Consider the following 16220-nt stretch of genomic DNA (forward strand, 5'->3'; position numbering starts at 1 on the left):
TGGACTATTATGTGCACATGAGCACACCACAGAAAATTCGAATAAATTAATGTGTTCCCTACTTTTGTAGTTACATATAATTTCATGGAATTAGATTGTTAGTAGAATTTTTTGAAAATCATGGAATATGTGTTTGATTTTGAATGTATCTCTACAATTTTATTCCTGAGTAAAATTTAAAATATTATAATGAAATAATTTAATTATATAAATAATTATAATTATTTATCTACAGTTTTTCTATTCAAATTTTGGTCCTCTGCCGGATTTTCAAAAACAAATTATATATAATATATTTATCCAACAACATAAATCTCACATAAAAATTAAAATCGTTAAAGACCATGTATTTGTATAATTATTGAAATTATTTATATAATCATTTGACCTTTTTCCGCTATAACTATTCATATATTCAAAATTATACCAGTGGAAAAAAACTCTAGTTTTCTTTTTCTCTATTCTCTCCGACTGCCTCTCTCTTTACATCCCCGACGAGACTTCTTTTCATCCCCGACGAGGCTTCCATCGGTTTTCTGGTGGAAAGCCCCAAATCTTTCCATTTGATTGCTTGTTCTTTGATTGTTCTTATTTTTTCATTGATTTTCTTAATAAATCTCCCTCTTCGGAAAAAGTTTTCTTAGATCCATATCATTGAAAGTTTCGATTTTCGTTCTTATTCGCTTCCAGAAAGTGTTTTGGATTTGTGAGTGGATTGATTATCTCCTACACATCGTGGTGCAAATCTAATTGTTTTAGTTTGTAGTTCGATGTTTCTCTAGCTTGTTTTGATTATAGTTTGATTTCTTTCTCTGGTGAGAGTGTGTGATTTTTCTCTCCTTCTTTTGTGAGAGTTGGTTTGGATTAATCGATAAAAGCCTTCCGAGCAGAGGCGTCTTCAGGGGGAGTCTTCCCATCTATTTGCCTAGGGCCTCCATCCATATAGGGGCCTCCTATATATACAATCCTTTAACTTTAGACCCATGTATAAAATAAAAAATAGATAAAAGTCCAATAAAATATAATGTTTTTCAATATTTTAAATCACTTTAAGTCTTTAATATATCCAAAAAGGTAGAAAACCTAATACGCTCAATTGAGCAGATATTGAGCCAGAGCAAATATAGAACCAGAGCAGCAAGCCAGCAAAGGTAATATATAGTGATCTCTTCAATTCTTCTCTACTTTGAGATTTTTAATTCAAAATTAATTTTCTATACTAGATACTACATATTTTTGATTCTTTGTAGTATATTACTAGGGCCTCCGAAATCCTGGAGACGCCCCTGCTTCCGAGAATTGCATTTGTGGTTGATAGCTCAAATAGAATTTTTGGAAAAAATAGTGAACACACAGCAATGATCTATACATATTCCATTGTCAATTTCAACATCACTTATTTGTCTCATCTTGGGTGTGAAGACAAGCATCTTAATTTTTTTTATATTTGTTCGATTCGATCATATTTGTAGATTCCGTATAGCTATTATTTATTGAATTATCACTTTTTCTTAAAAAAATAAAAATCATACTAGTGAAAGCGTGACACACAAAGAATGTAAAAAAAAATAGGCAAAAACCAAGATTTTTTTTGGGAATAATTATCATCCTTTGGTAAAACTAGACCATCATAGCCAGTTGGAGAAATGTAAGAAACATATATAAAAGGTATAAAATCTGTGGCATTTAATAAACGTTTACCGGTAAAACTGTACCCAATAATTTAAAATAGACGTTTAGATTTTGACCAAATTTAGAGAGTGACATTTCTAGCAATGAAGCAGCCACCCCCTATGCCTCAACCCTTGAAGGCTTGAGCTGTAGTGTGTATATATATGTCAATCAAACCCACCAATTTCTTGAAATTTCATCGAAAGAACAAAAGGGGTGATCTTATACATACAGAGATATCAACATATTCACAGGGAAGAGATGGAGATTGATAAAGCTATTACACAAAGTGATGATGAGAGGTTGAAGACCAAGTACAAAAATGCCATCTTTGTCATTCGAAGAGCTCTTGCTCTCTACTCGTTAGTTCTTTTTTCCTTCTCTACACTAATTCTATACTTCCACTTATATTGTGTTTGGTGATTCGGGTTTTACTTCTGTTTTTGTTGAATGCTATTTGGGGTTTTCTTAGAGCTTTTAGTTTGGATTATTATTTTGTGTTGATGAGGGGTTTTGAGATTATTATGTTTGTTAGTTCAAAATTTGACTATTTGTGCTATCTGCTGATTTTATATGATAATTATTGTGATGGGAGATACACCACTTCAACAGTTCAACTGATAATTGATACGTTCTATACTAGCAATGTAAAACTAAGGCATTATAGTTACATAGTACAGTAGTCTTTTGTTTTAAAGAAAGAATTAGGAAATCCACCTTGCGAGAGGATAATACAGGAGAGGTTGAGAAACTTGATTTATGGAGAGAAACATTAGGGAAGTTTGTTTTGCAATGTAGTGAGCTGCACCACTACAAATATGAGGGACAAGGAGGAAGAGATGCTATTGATTTCATGTCCTCTATCAGAACAACACAGGACCGGACCGGAGTTATACCCCGCAAGTGAGAGTTTGACAACCACTTTGCAGCAGTCAGATTTGATAAGAACATGCGAAAGTTGTCTTGACTGCTAATTCAGTAGCTTAATGAATTGCCGGAAGCTCAGTTTGAATTTGAAGAGGTGATGTAGCTTTGACAATTCAACCACAAACATCAACAACTTCCCCATAAAAATTTCCCTAAAAATACCAGTAGTCAAATATTTAGTGTCAAAGGAATCATAACTCACCTAGGAATCTATTGCGGTGAAGAATTGATGTTTGGAGCTCCTAGACATGATGCGGGGAAGTATTTAAAGAAGTTGAAAAATAGATTGAGCCTAGCAGTGGACTCAATAACGTATAGCCGACAAACTAAAGAACGCTCAGTGTTGAATATACTTTTCTTATTCAATTGACCAACCGACGAATTGTCTTTTTGTACCTTGAGTGTTGGAGCAAAGCTTCCACATAAAGTGTATAATTTAGGTTGTAAAAAGACAAATCACTTGTAGAAAAAAATGGATATCTAGACTCTTTTTAACAAATATTTAGATACTTTTTGGTGCTAAGCTCAACTATAAAGTTTCTCATCATCAGCACGTCAAATCTCTCTTAATATTACTCAACTTGTTAAATCTTATTATATCTAACAACTCAAATATTAGCCTGCTTGTAGGCTGTAGCTTTGTTTATGTATAATTTAATAACGTGATAGGTGAGTAGCTTAAATTGTCTGTTTGGGTGATTTGGATAATTTTATATTATAGGTAACTTATTTGTTATTAAGAATAGGATAATAAAGTAAATTTGATAGGTTATTTATTTGAGGTTGAAATTGACTTTTATTTGAAAAAATCATAAAGATAATAAGTTGTTCAAAAAAGTGTGAACTACCAACTTCTGGTTTGAAGTCAATTTCCAGCTTATTTTATATATTAATAAGTTGTTCAAAAATGTATGTTGGGAAAATGTGAATTTTTTTTATTCGTCCATCTATTGACAACTGTCAAGTTGAAAATCATAGAAGTGGCAACATTGATAAGGAATAATTACGATATGAAAAATGACAGTGATGATTTAGGATGGTCAACTAGAATTACCAACCTGGGAAAGCTAAGATTGGTCGACAAGAAGAATTAATTGTGTATTCGATAATATTTTAATATCTAGTTGAAATTATGCGGGGATTATACCATTTATAGGAATATAAAACCTTTGAAATATAACCTAGTGGACTAAGGCTTAGATTATTTAGGTTAATTACAAAAAAAACTTCATGCTACAAACTAAGAGATTTTCACTTTTTTTTAAATGAGTTCACATAATCTATACTATTACTATCTCCGTCCCAGTGAATTCTTTAAATTGGGATTGGGCACGGGGACTAAGAGAAATGTATAAAGTAGTATAAAGTAATAAGAAAGAGTAAGAAAAATGGAGAAAGTGGTGGGACCCATTTATATTTAATGGATAGATTTGAAAAAGTAGATGAAAGTAGTGGGTGGGATTGAGTTTTATATGGTAAAAGTTTACTAGTTTGGAAAGTTGTGTAATGTAAAGAAATGAGTGGGACGTCCAAAAAGGGAAACCGCAAAGAATCCGGTAGAACGGAGGGAGTATATTAAAGCAAAACTAAGGATATTTTGTTTGTAGGTGGCATTTGCCTTATGTGCATTGAATAGAGTAGATTAATTATACTATTTGATATGAAGTTTTATACAATTTTACCTTAGATTAGAACTTTATTAAATTTAGAAATTATATTTTTACAATATAGTCTATTAGAATTGCACTATACTACACATATTATAATCACATTATAATAAAATGTTGTTAGTTCTTCATCTATAAATTTTAATACTAGAATACTATTGGAACTTTAAATAATATACATCAAAAAATGTTAATTATATAGAAATAATTTTTTCATATGGAATGAAAAAACTTTTTCAATCTGCATGGAGACTATATACATACTTAGAATAATAGTAAAATATTAGAAGACACATTTAAAATGCATGGGTTGAGCTAGTATAAAATCTAAACCGTTTTTTTATGAGGCCAAAATGTGAAAATGTGTCACCAGGTGGCGGATTTACCAGGGGTCTCGAGGGCTCCAACCCACCCCTGAGCGCATAGCAACTTCAGTTTTCTTCATAAAATTTATATGTTTTATAAGTGAGCCCACCCAATTATTTTGAGCCCGTTCTTTTATATTTGAAGCCCGGTCCAGAGTCTACTGCTAAACAACCCACAGCTTCTCTGGTGGAGGCCGATTCAGTACTTCATGCGCCGCTTGACATCTTTCCTCATGGCTCCCCATCAACAATTTTTTTTAGTATTAGTGAAGCCCCTTTCTTGGTAAAATTCTGGATCCGCCGTGGTGTGTCACCAAAGTATTTTAGTTTTAGTAATATTGGACTGTTATTATGTTAGATGGGTTATTTTGTTTCATGTTGGTTGTTGTGGGATGTATTTTAAACATCCTTAGTTGTGTTTATCTACTATGTTTGCCATGTACGAAAATTTACCCATGTTTTGTCACGAGATACACGTGGATGAATTGTACCAAAATACAATAGTTGGAGCGGAGACTTCCTTTCATTCAAAAAACTTTATAATCTAAATGATGCACATCTAACCAATGGATATGCATACATGACCGTAGATATTTAGACAATGCCACTAAATCCAAGAAGTTTCCGGCCTCTTAAAATAGCGGGTAATACACCTAACAACATAAAAGCAGTAAAATATTACTTATGAGGGATATTATAAGAAACAAATAATATTATCCAGGATGCAAGTAAAGAATCTAACCATAGGGTTCCTGTGGTTAGATACTCAAATAAGTATATAACAACGAATGACCATTAACATTACTAAAATAGATTATAATAATAATAAAAGAAACAAGAAAATGTAACCAAAGGGCTTCCTTTGGTTATACAACTAAGTATGTGCCTTTTTCGGAAATGTTTGTAAGCAATCTCTCTTCTTGAGTTAACACTAGTGGTGTAAAATACTGTATTTTTTGTTTATTAAAAAATGTGTGCTTCATTATTTATTTTTAAAAGCAGATATCTGGATTTTTTATATTGATTTCTTTACTTGTTAGGTAGCTATTTATGTTATCTTTAACCAAAGTTCATTATGTTTTACTGTAAATGTTCTGTAATGGCTGTGCCCTAGTTGTATATTATTATGTAATTTGCAATTTTCTTTTTGAACAGGATCGAAGAAGTTGCATTTAGCTTTAATGGAGGAAAAGATTCAACCGTAAGTTTGTACACGTTATACATTAGTGAGCTTTGAAAGATGTGCATCCATGTTTAAAATTGGCTCTGCAGGTCTTGTTGCACCTGCTTAGAGCTGGCCATTATTTGCATCAAAAAGGTGAAAGTCATACCAACCAGGGAGGTCCAATTGATCACGTCGAATTTCCAATGCGGACGATTTATTTTGAGACTGCTTCTACCTTTACGGAGATCAACTCATTCACTTATGAAACAGCTTCAACGTGAGAGCCCTACCTTTTGTGATACTTTGAGTCCCCTCCTGCCACTCGAATCTGTAACAAATTAGGAGTGGTATTATTATATGGGAGTATGGGACTATGAAAGCAACATATTGTATCTAGACCTTTTTATTTTTTAATGATATTCTTGCATTCTAGTTAGTTTCTGTATGGAACTGTTTGATTTAATTGCTCACGTTCTGGACAGTTACGGATTGCAAATGGATATTATACGCCTAGATTTCAAGTCCGGCTTGGAGGCTCTTCTCAAGGCGAACCCAGTCAAAGCTATTTTTTTGGGAGTTCGCATTGGTGATCCCACTGCGGTATGAGTTACAATTTTTAACTCTTCATTAGATAGCTTGGCTTTAAATATTTCATGGAGTTTATTGACATTGCACAATATTGAAATGATACAGGTTGGGCAAGAACAGTTTTCACCTAGCTCGCCTGGATGGCCTCCGTTCATGAGAGTTAATCCAATTTTAGATTGGTCTTACAGGTATGTACATTTGACTTTGTATTGAATACAATATAATGCCCTCTACTCAGTTATTTAATTTACTTTTTTTGTTGCCTCCTGCTGTATGTATGCACTTAAAATTTGTGCTTTTAAAATTTGAATATCTCGTTCTGCCATATATTTTTGGACTGGGTTGCTATGAAGCTAACATCCTCAAATACATTTGACAGAGATGTATGGGCTTTCCTTCTAACCTCCAAGGTTCAGTACTGCAGTCTTTATGATCAGGGGTAATGCTTCATCTTTTATAGTAGAAATGTTTATAGTATTATACATTAGCTTCTTGAAATACCTTATTTCCCACTATGTTATTCTCTTAAAATCTGTGCTTTTACTGTGGACTTTGCGAAACTGAAGTACTCAATTTGGCTATTTTAGATGAATAAAGAGGATCTTGTAGTATTGCATCCCTATGCTTTGGTTTACATCATTTATTTTCAAACTTGACAATTACCATTTATATGCTTTTTGCGTCTTTTGCAGATTTTTCTGTTTAAATATGTAAATGATGTTCAGTAACGCAACCAGAAGATTTGTTGAGAGGGCTCCAAATATTTCTTTGGAAATAATACAAGTTATTTAAATAAACATAATAATTAATAAATTTTATTATATTAAATTTAATAAATTAGTACTAGATACATAATGGTTTATTGAAAGGGTCCCTATATTTTTTCACGAGGGAAAATTAAATTTTATTAAATATTTACAAATATAAAAGTTATAATTTAGTTTTTATTTGAATAGTCTAGTAAATATTAAAAGCAAGAAACTAAAACAATCAGACTGTTATGGACAAACCAATTCGACTAGCAGATATATAGCGACTTTGATGTTCTTGTTTAGTTGCATTTAGGTCTTAACATAGAGTCGAGCTCGCTAGGGTGCTGGGTTTTGCCGATTTTATAGTTGATTGCTGCAGATCATGCATGAAAGCAATCAGTTGCTGATGGGGAAACTAAATAGAGAAATAGGAGTAAATCCGAATTGGTGTTCTGTTAAACAAATTATGTGAATGAATGATTATTAAAGTTTATGTTTTTATTTTCTGGATAATTGAGGAAGTGGGATGCATGTGTATGATGAAGATGGCTGTGGTTTTTTAGGCAGGACAAGTTTGCACAGTGAACTTTCGAAATCCCTTTTCTGTTTTGCTACTTGTTTGTTTTGTAGTAATGTCCACTATATTCATAATTCCTTGTAAGGGTTAATTTGTTTGAACAGAGAATCATTAAAGGCAATGCAAAGTAATATATATTCAAGCTATGAAAAAAATAGTTGTTAAATTTAATTTAGTGGTGCCGAAGGTGATTGAATTGCAATTCACTCATTATATCTTATTAGCATACTAACACTTTAGTACTTTAAATTTTGGTAATCCTCCTTAAAATAAACATATTATCTGCATGTGCAGCTGAGCAAGTTAAAAATTATTTGACGCAACACTCATATAAATGTGTCATTTATATATATATATATATATATATATATATATATATATATATATATATATATATCATTCACTTTTGAATACACATGTGAAATTTACTTTAGTATATTTTTATTTTTAAAGTCATCCAAGTATGTGATTCCGTTACTTTTCCAAGTCGTATGGAACTTGCTGCCCATCAGCAACGTTTGTTTTTGACAATTTATCATGATGCAATCAGGTATACTTCGATTGGAAGCATACATGACACAGTTCCGAATGATTTATTGTGCACACGAAATACCAAAGATGGCAAAATATCATTCAAGCCTGCATATTTACTTCCAGATGGAAGATTAGAAAGAGCGGGCAGAGCAAGGAAGTCTTCAGCACCAGCTTCTGCAAAATCTACAGCTGTCAGTAATGGTGATGCAAAAGCTGTGGATATAAATCACAACATTTTATTTACTGCATCTGTCATTGCTGTGGGTGATGAGTTTTTGTAAGTTGCTTGTTATTATGCTGATCAATAGTGAAATTTGTTGATTTACATCTGAATGCCTGTTTGAACATAATATTGCAACTTTGAAAATCAAGTAGACTAAAATTTTCTTATTTATTATATTCTTATACAACCGAGTGATATCCTTTTAAAATTTACTTATTTTTTATATTCTTATACAACCGAGTGATATCCTTAGTGTGGTAGCCCGCTGTACATGAGCTCCTTTATTCAGGTTAAGTACCCTATGTGAACAAGAACCGACAGCAAGTAAGCTTTTGGAATGTTATGCTTGTCAAAAAAAAATAATGAGTTCCAGCAGTCCAGGTAGCTTAGATGATCAAATGCCTTAATGTCTCAGGAGTCGGGATCTGTACTGTTTTGTTTTTTAACTCAGCATCTCAAACCAAGTCACAAGACCCTGTTTGTAGACATGCTACTTCTCCCTTTAGATGAGTCATAGTTATCTAAAGTGCTTAAATGCCGCTTAAGCGAAAAGCGCAGCGAAGCACACCTATCGGGCTTGAGTGAAAAGCGCAGAGCAAATACAAAAGCCCCGCTTTACGTAGACTGCTGTTTTTATTATATCTGGACATAATTTCAAAAGGTGGGTCAATATTTTATAGTATTGGGCTTGTTTAAAAGCCCAGTACATTATACTTACTAACCGAGCCGCCTCAGTCATCCTCCACATCCTCAACAAAGCACTGGTACAGACTCTACAAATCTTCAATGCACGCATTCAGGAGTGGCCAATGCATTTCATCCACTTTTAAATATCTTTCAATGCTATGACACATGGGCCTAGTTTTTTCTTTTGAGTTTATAAATAGTAATTAGCATGTTTTTTTATCTTAATATATAAAAATATCTATTAATTAATATAGTACACGTTGTTTACAATAGCCTGCTCGACACGCTTAACCTGGAAGAGACCCCTTATGTTTCGCCGCGCTTTTTGCCTTTAATAACACTGAGATGAGTACTGCATGAATAGTTCTTACTATAATGGAATATTGACTTGTCACTACTTCATTACAAAATGTTGTTATGTGAGCACGGGTTGACGCCATAGTGTCCAGTAAGATTTCCAGGATTCTTATCACTATGTCTACCCTTGTATGCTGCCACAAGGTGTTGATAGCAAGGAAGACACCATCAGCATACAGATCCCAATTCCCATCTATTGATGAATCTGGTCTAGCTCATTAATCTAGGAGGTAGGTTATAAATAAAAGTTTTAGAAATTAGGGAAATCGAGATACAAAATCTCCAATTTACTCAACCCACAGATTAGTACCTCCTTGTGTCTTACTCAGACATAGCCTCAATACCCGCAAGCACCACACAACAGATATTTCTTTTTCTCTTCCATTTTAGTGTTTCCTACACCGGCCAAGCGTCCAGCTAGTGAACCGTGAATTCTTATAATGATTTAGGTGAGGCAATTCATAAACTTTATATTTATTGTTACATAAAATGGCCTAGTGAGGTGATTATATATGTGATCATCAATTGTGGACACAATAGAAGAGTTTTTTAGACTCATTATCCCTGCAAGATGTATCTGATACAATTTGTTGTTTCCATAGCTCAGATCTGGCACTGTTGAGGACAAACTTGGAGCTTCCTTGTGTAAAAAGCTGCATACTTTAGGGTGGGCTGTTTCACAGATTTCTATTGTACGAAATGATGTAAGCTACAGACTCCCACTTGCTAAACTATTTCAATTACATACGTCAAGAGACTCTAGGCTGATAGTAATATCATTTATGTGTAAACACTGAAAATAGTATGTTTATTATTTGATATTGTTAATATTGGTATGCATAAATTTTGATAGAAATATTGATTAAATCATTTAAGGAAGTTATGCTGTTTCTGATGACCCATACTCTGTCAGTGTAACTGTATCAGGTGCTATGTACTTAATCTTTTCTGAGTAATCATCTATGGCTTGGTGGAACTAAGTTCTAAAATTTTTTTAGTAAACATGGACTTTCAATGCATCTAGTCTCTAATCTTAAAACCTGTCTTGTCTAAATTCCTAATCAAGACCCAATTTGTTGCATGGATAGGTGATAAAATAGTAGATCTTGGAGAAATTCTTGCAACAAAGGTAGATCAGTGCGTAAAAGTATTTCATCCTGGTTTGCAAGTCCCAAAAGTTACTCTAATACGAAACATTATTTAACAATCAAGTTTAAGGTTCAGTGTAACTGTTTTCGATAAAGTATATCAACTATAATTTTGGAATGTCCGCATATGATCTATTAGAAGCCAACATGGGTCCGCTTAAATGGGATGGAGGAAGTGTAGCTTGCAGATTTAGTTCTTCATCTTACCTGAGTTGTTCTGGAAGGAACTAGTTCAATGCAGCATATTCTATAATAGTTCACTAGGCTTTACAAATATCCTTCAATCTAGTGTTCCGCTCCCTAATATTAATTCCATGTTTCGAATGGCATATGTTATTTGTATCAGGAGGGAACGGATCTTTTTAAGTTGATTCCAATTTTCTTGAAAATGTGGTATAGGACTCCTTATTTTGCCTTTTCGTCTCTTGTGACATTCTTCTCTATTCCAGATAGATTCTGTTGCTGAAGAAGTTGAACGACGTAAAGGCACAAGTGATATGGTGCACCATTATTCTTTGTTCATTGCTTTGTGATGACTTCTCATTTCCTTATATTGAACACCTTGATACTGTCATTTAGGTGTTTATATATGGAGCGGTTGGGCCATTGCACTCTGATGTTACTGTAGCTGGAGTTGCAAAAGCATTTGGAGTCCGAACGGTTAGTTATATATCAATATCTCTTTTTCAGGATATATGTGTGTACAGAGGATATACTGGATCAGGCTATGTTGAATTATAGATGAGAGTAATTATATCCTGTATGTGAAACGGTGAACTCTTGAAAGTAATTATGACAATATTGAGGTGAATGTATAAATATACCCTAGTTTAGGATGAATGGTGAATCCTTACAATGTGGATTATTAATATTTTATTAGTAAGGATGGATTCAGAAGGTCCAATATGATTAATCTTAATGGTTCTCATTTATAAGGTTTTCATTTTAGCCGCTGTCAATTAATAATTTGACCTTGCCTACATTTATAATTTTAGATAGTATGTCATTTATTTAATTAGAAGTGTAAAAACAATTATGAAATGAATTTCCAATCCTTTCCTAGGCATTTGTTACATTTAACATTTAGGATGAACAAGGAAAGAAATTCATAGCAATGTATTATCAGTCAAAGTTAACCAAAAAAGATATATCATTATGAGATTATGCCAAATCGTTACTTGTTCTTCTATCCAATTATGTTTATATAAGAAGTTTGAATTTTGAACATTAAATTACTTCGATTCAGGCTCCTGATGAGGAATTTGAAGAATATTTAAGGCATCTTATTGGTGAAAAATGCAGTGGGGACCGCAATGAGGTAATTTGATGTTAGACTTTAATAGTTTTCAAGGAGTAACAATTATAATATAGGAATATTTTTTTTGTGAGTTTTCAAGGAGTAGAAATTATAACATTGAAAAATGTTTTTGTGAGTTGATATGGAGAATTTGCTTGCTCTCTTCTGTGACTTAAACTGAGGTGTAACTCGTGCTATACATGGATAATTTATGATAGTTCATACGTACTTTTTTTTAGGGTTAATTATCTAATTGGGCACTCATTTCACACCAATATATCATTCGGGACACTCTCGAATTTTCGGTCTCATTTGAAACACCGTTTTCACAAATTGTATCATCTTAAAAATATAACGTTAGGTTCGAAAACAAATCGACAGTTTAAGATTATAGAGATTATAGCGGTTTAACACAATAGGTTATAGAGATTATGTAGGTACAATTAATTGAATTTCCGCGTCCAAAAATTGGGTAAAATTGATGGTGGAAGAGATGGGTTATGAAGAACCCTAATAATTTATATATAGCCATTTTTTAGACGCTTAAATTCAATTAATTGTACCTACACAATCTCTATAGCCTACCGTGTTAAATTCCCATGAGTAACACTTCTCAAACTGTCGATTTCTTTTTTAATTTAACTTTTCACTTTTAAGACTGATACAATTTATAAAAACAGTGTTTCAAATGAGACCGAAAATTCGAGAGTGCTCCGGATGATATATTGGTGTGAAGTGAGTGCCCAATCAGATAATTAACTCCTTTTTTTTATGTGTGTTTAAATTAATTATTTATTTTAATATGTTGTTGACGGGATTCAAACCTTAGACTTTTGGTAGCATAAATATGGAAAATTTGATTGATGGTTCTAATCAATTTGATTTAAGTGATATAGCGGTTATAGTTTAACTTTTGTATGTTTAGTTTTAATTATGTGTGTGTGTGTGTGTGTGTAATGTCATCTGATAAAAATATGTTCTGATGGTAATTGTAGTGATAATTTGGAATCCTCTGAGCATAGGGTTACTGAAAGTGACAGAATTGGAATTCCATTTCACCCATGACATGTTCATAATCGAGTCTCCTTCATGCTGTTATTGATCCTTCTAAGTTCTACCCCTTGTAGTCTGAATATCATATGCTATAAATTTTAGTATCTACCTGTCAATTGGGTTTACACCCATGCTAAAATAAATGGAATTTTATCGAAAGATGGAAGGAAAGAGATTAATCCCTCTAATGTCTGATATTATTTTAGACTAATCCTATTAGCCATTTAATGTATGCATATGAACTAAGACGATAACTTCTTTTGCCTAGATGGCTCAGCTCCCAGAGGGTATCACTGAATTGCTGCATCATGAGAAGCTGCTTATGCCTTTGGTATGTGTTGCGGCTCTTTCGTGGCTTTACTTAAGTTAGTGCTTAATCTGCTATTGTGATTTGTGAAGCTTTTAATCAACATGTTTCATAAGAATCTGTAATACTCTCAGTGCTAAAGAGTATGACAAGTATATGGTTTCTTCTTTTTTCCTCTTTATACTCTGAGGACCTAGGAAGCATGGACTCGATACAGCGATACGGAACACCGGTACGGGGATTCGCCAATCATGGAAGAGTCTTGGATACAGGACTTGGCAAATAAAATAACATATGTATTTTATATAGGTTCGCGCTCAAGAGAGAACCAATCTTTAAAATAGAACCAATCTTTAAAATAGAACCTTAAAATCACTAAGGTTCCGCTGCAGAATCCTAAACTTTTAATAGATTTTCAGGATCTAAATCCAAATACATGTGTTTTGTATCATTGTGTGTGTTCAAAAATAAATTCAAAATATAATACATAAACACAACATTTTTTGCATGTGCAGTTCTGCTGCGGAACCCTAATGAATACTAGAAATAAGGCTAAAGTCCTAGGGTTCTCAGGTTAAGGGTTCTAAGAGGAATATGACCCTATATATATATTCATGATAACATGAATAACATTTGTATATGTAAAACACTTAACATTTTTATTCATGAATCCTACGTTCTTACGAAGTAATGAAAGTTTCATTCTTCAAAATAAGAACAGTCAAAGTAAGAACTAATTACTAATAGTCAAAATTCTATCCATCTTGTGTAAAAATAACAGACTCCATTCTTTTTAATTGAGATTTGAGAGAATAGGTTTTACAGAGGATGAGATTAAAATTAAGTTTCGGATTGTGTGTACATATATATATGGCAGATCCGTGTATCCATGTTGGCAGCTACTTTGAAATTAGTTTGAAAAGATAATGGGCTGGTCATTTTCTAGTTGGGCTGAGTCAGATGCTGTTTTCGTGCCGACTCGCCACATGGTGAGTCTGATACGCACTCAGCCGAGTCGCCGAGTCGGGCGAGTCTGACTCGCATATGGCAGCCAAATTGAAGAGTCTATGTTCCTAGGCGAGCACATGGTCGAGTAGTATTATAGAAGCTTAATTACTGATTCTTTATAATCCTAAACTCCAGTCAAGATTTAGTGTTTTTGCTATAAAAATGTATCCTTCTAGTAACACGGAAGTACCTTGAAAGTCTCCTGGTTTTGTTCTTACATTTGTCTTTTGTATTGGTTCTGAATTAAGACTTCCCACTTATTTAACTTATAGTTACTCAAGTCCTTACTTTTGTCTGCTGCTCATACTATAAAACCTAATCTTGATTTACCTACCACTTTTCGTTTTCACTTCTAAAATCCCCTATGTTGATGGCTTACTTCTGACCTCTTGATCTTTTGAGTATTTGAAGTCAATTTATTTCTGCAATGGCTTCCGCAGATAAAGTGTCTAAATGTTATTGTTCTCTCTGCAACGAATATTGCTGAGTTGGATGTGCAATGGAACTGTCTAATTGAATTAAAAAGATCCAGTGGCCTTCTGGTTTCAGAACCCTTCGCGTCAAAGCGCTTGATGTTGACTGTTTCAGATGTATGTATTATATGATCTACATTTGTTTCATTATAGTTCTATTTATGTATATGCTTCTACCACCCAATGGAGGACTTATTTCAAAGCACATATAGTGGTAACCTAAAGGGAAACTATTTGCAAGTGCAAACCAGTTTTGCTTGGTAAATGGTGACAATTTCATTAGCATGTATACTAACAGTATGGTCATGCTTTCTATACGATATTGCTTTGTTATTCTTTGGCCATCCTTTTTGAGATCACTGTATCACTTGGCCTAGAGGTCCGCATTAAAGTGTGTCGGTATACTTTTTGCAAAGAAAATATAAGTGAGTGGCATGTGAGATTATAATTTTCTTTAAACACGTAAAAGGAAATCTATATTATCCCGGAACCTGTTGTTAACAAGTTCGTCAAGAATTATTTTAATTATTTGCATTTCACACAATCCAGGTAAAGGCTGCTCAACCGCTATCAAAACTTCGCCTTGAATTTCCAGATCTTTACATCGGTAAGTGTGTGAAGAATGTTGTTTAGCTAAAGAGCACTTATAATATTAAACTCTCTCTTCTACTTATATTTCTCCTAAATTCAGGATGTTACCGAGAATCCAGAGACGGACCTCTTATTGTAAGTCTGCAAGGCAAGGTAAGAATGGTTGCATCACATGTAAATAGTACTTAAGTTGCTATAGTTGGTTTTATTTTAATACAAGCCTGTTACGCCTGAAGGATCAAGCAAGAACAGAAGCAGCTGCAGAAGCATTGCGCAAGAAATTGGAGTCAGGGGTGTTGCACTGAAGTCAGCAGTGCTGAGAATCCTTTGCTTTTTTCAGGGGGACGTCCTGAGATTGAAGCATAAGTCGTACCCAAGGGATTCAGTATTTGTGCAACTAAGCAGAGCTCTTACTGTACCTTAAAGTTTGTTAGTATCAAGTGAATGCTGGAATCACAAGCAAATCCCAACCCAACAATCTCCCTCTGCAGAAGAAAATTGAAGTTTATGTAAGGGGAAAAGGCAATTGTTTTTTCCAACAAGAACAGAAGTTTATAACATGCAAGACTCCAGTTGTTATTTGGAACTATATATCATCTTAAGGGTCCAATTGTATCTTAAAAGGGACGAAGACTTGAATAGCTTTATTTGTACCAGTTGACTTGCTTTATAAACATGTTATCATTATTTATATCTTACACAACTACAAATAAAGTTTCCAAAGGCCAAAATTCTACCAAGTAATATACTCAATGAATTGCAACATTAGTGCTTCATCATATATACCATGTACAAAGATTGGACTCAGAGGTCTTCTTCACCTTGTAATG

The 16220-nt window shown here is 33.4% G+C and overlaps 1 protein-coding gene across 6 annotated transcripts; it reads left to right on the forward strand.

Annotated features, from left to right (window-relative positions):
• Positions 1–1721: 1721 nt before the first annotated feature.
• LOC108223549 (uncharacterized) lies at positions 1722–16081 on the forward strand. Of its 6 annotated transcripts, XM_017397870.2 has the most exons (16): positions 1723–2033; positions 5786–5831; positions 5903–6072; positions 6278–6395; positions 6489–6571; positions 6763–6822; positions 8263–8523; positions 10121–10217; positions 11111–11161; positions 11241–11321; positions 11908–11979; positions 13280–13342; positions 14767–14916; positions 15349–15406; positions 15491–15543; positions 15627–16081. In XM_017397870.2, exons 1-16 carry the CDS (start codon positions 1933–1935, stop codon positions 15693–15695), a joined length of 1533 nt encoding a protein of 510 aa, XP_017253359.1. In that variant the 5' UTR covers positions 1723–1932; the 3' UTR covers positions 15696–16081. The 6 variants fall into 6 exon arrangements, with proteins under 6 accessions (XP_063949421.1, XP_017253359.1, XP_063949419.1 ...); XM_064093351.1 differs by lacking the exon at positions 14767–14916 and having other exon boundaries at positions 1722–2033; XM_064093349.1 differs by lacking the exon at positions 11111–11161.
• The last annotated feature ends 139 nt before the right edge of the window (positions 16082–16220 follow it).

The sequence above is a fragment of the Daucus carota genome, chromosome 5 (genome assembly GCF_001625215.2).
Source record: "Daucus carota subsp. sativus chromosome 5, DH1 v3.0, whole genome shotgun sequence".
NCBI classification, from domain to species: domain Eukaryota; kingdom Viridiplantae; phylum Streptophyta; class Magnoliopsida; order Apiales; family Apiaceae; genus Daucus; species Daucus carota.

Excerpts from the sequence above, each read along its gene's own strand:
- LOC108223549 (XM_017397870.2), top strand. The coding sequence starts at position 1,933 with ATGGAGATTGATAAAGCTATTACACAAAGTGATGATGAGAGGTTGAAG. Across the intron at positions 13,343-14,766 it reads AGAAGCTGCTTATGCCTTTG|ATAAAGTGTCTAAATGTTAT; the intron begins GTATGTGTTGCG and ends TGGCTTCCGCAG. Across the intron at positions 14,917-15,348 it reads TGATGTTGACTGTTTCAGAT|GTAAAGGCTGCTCAACCGCT; the intron begins GTATGTATTATA and ends CACACAATCCAG.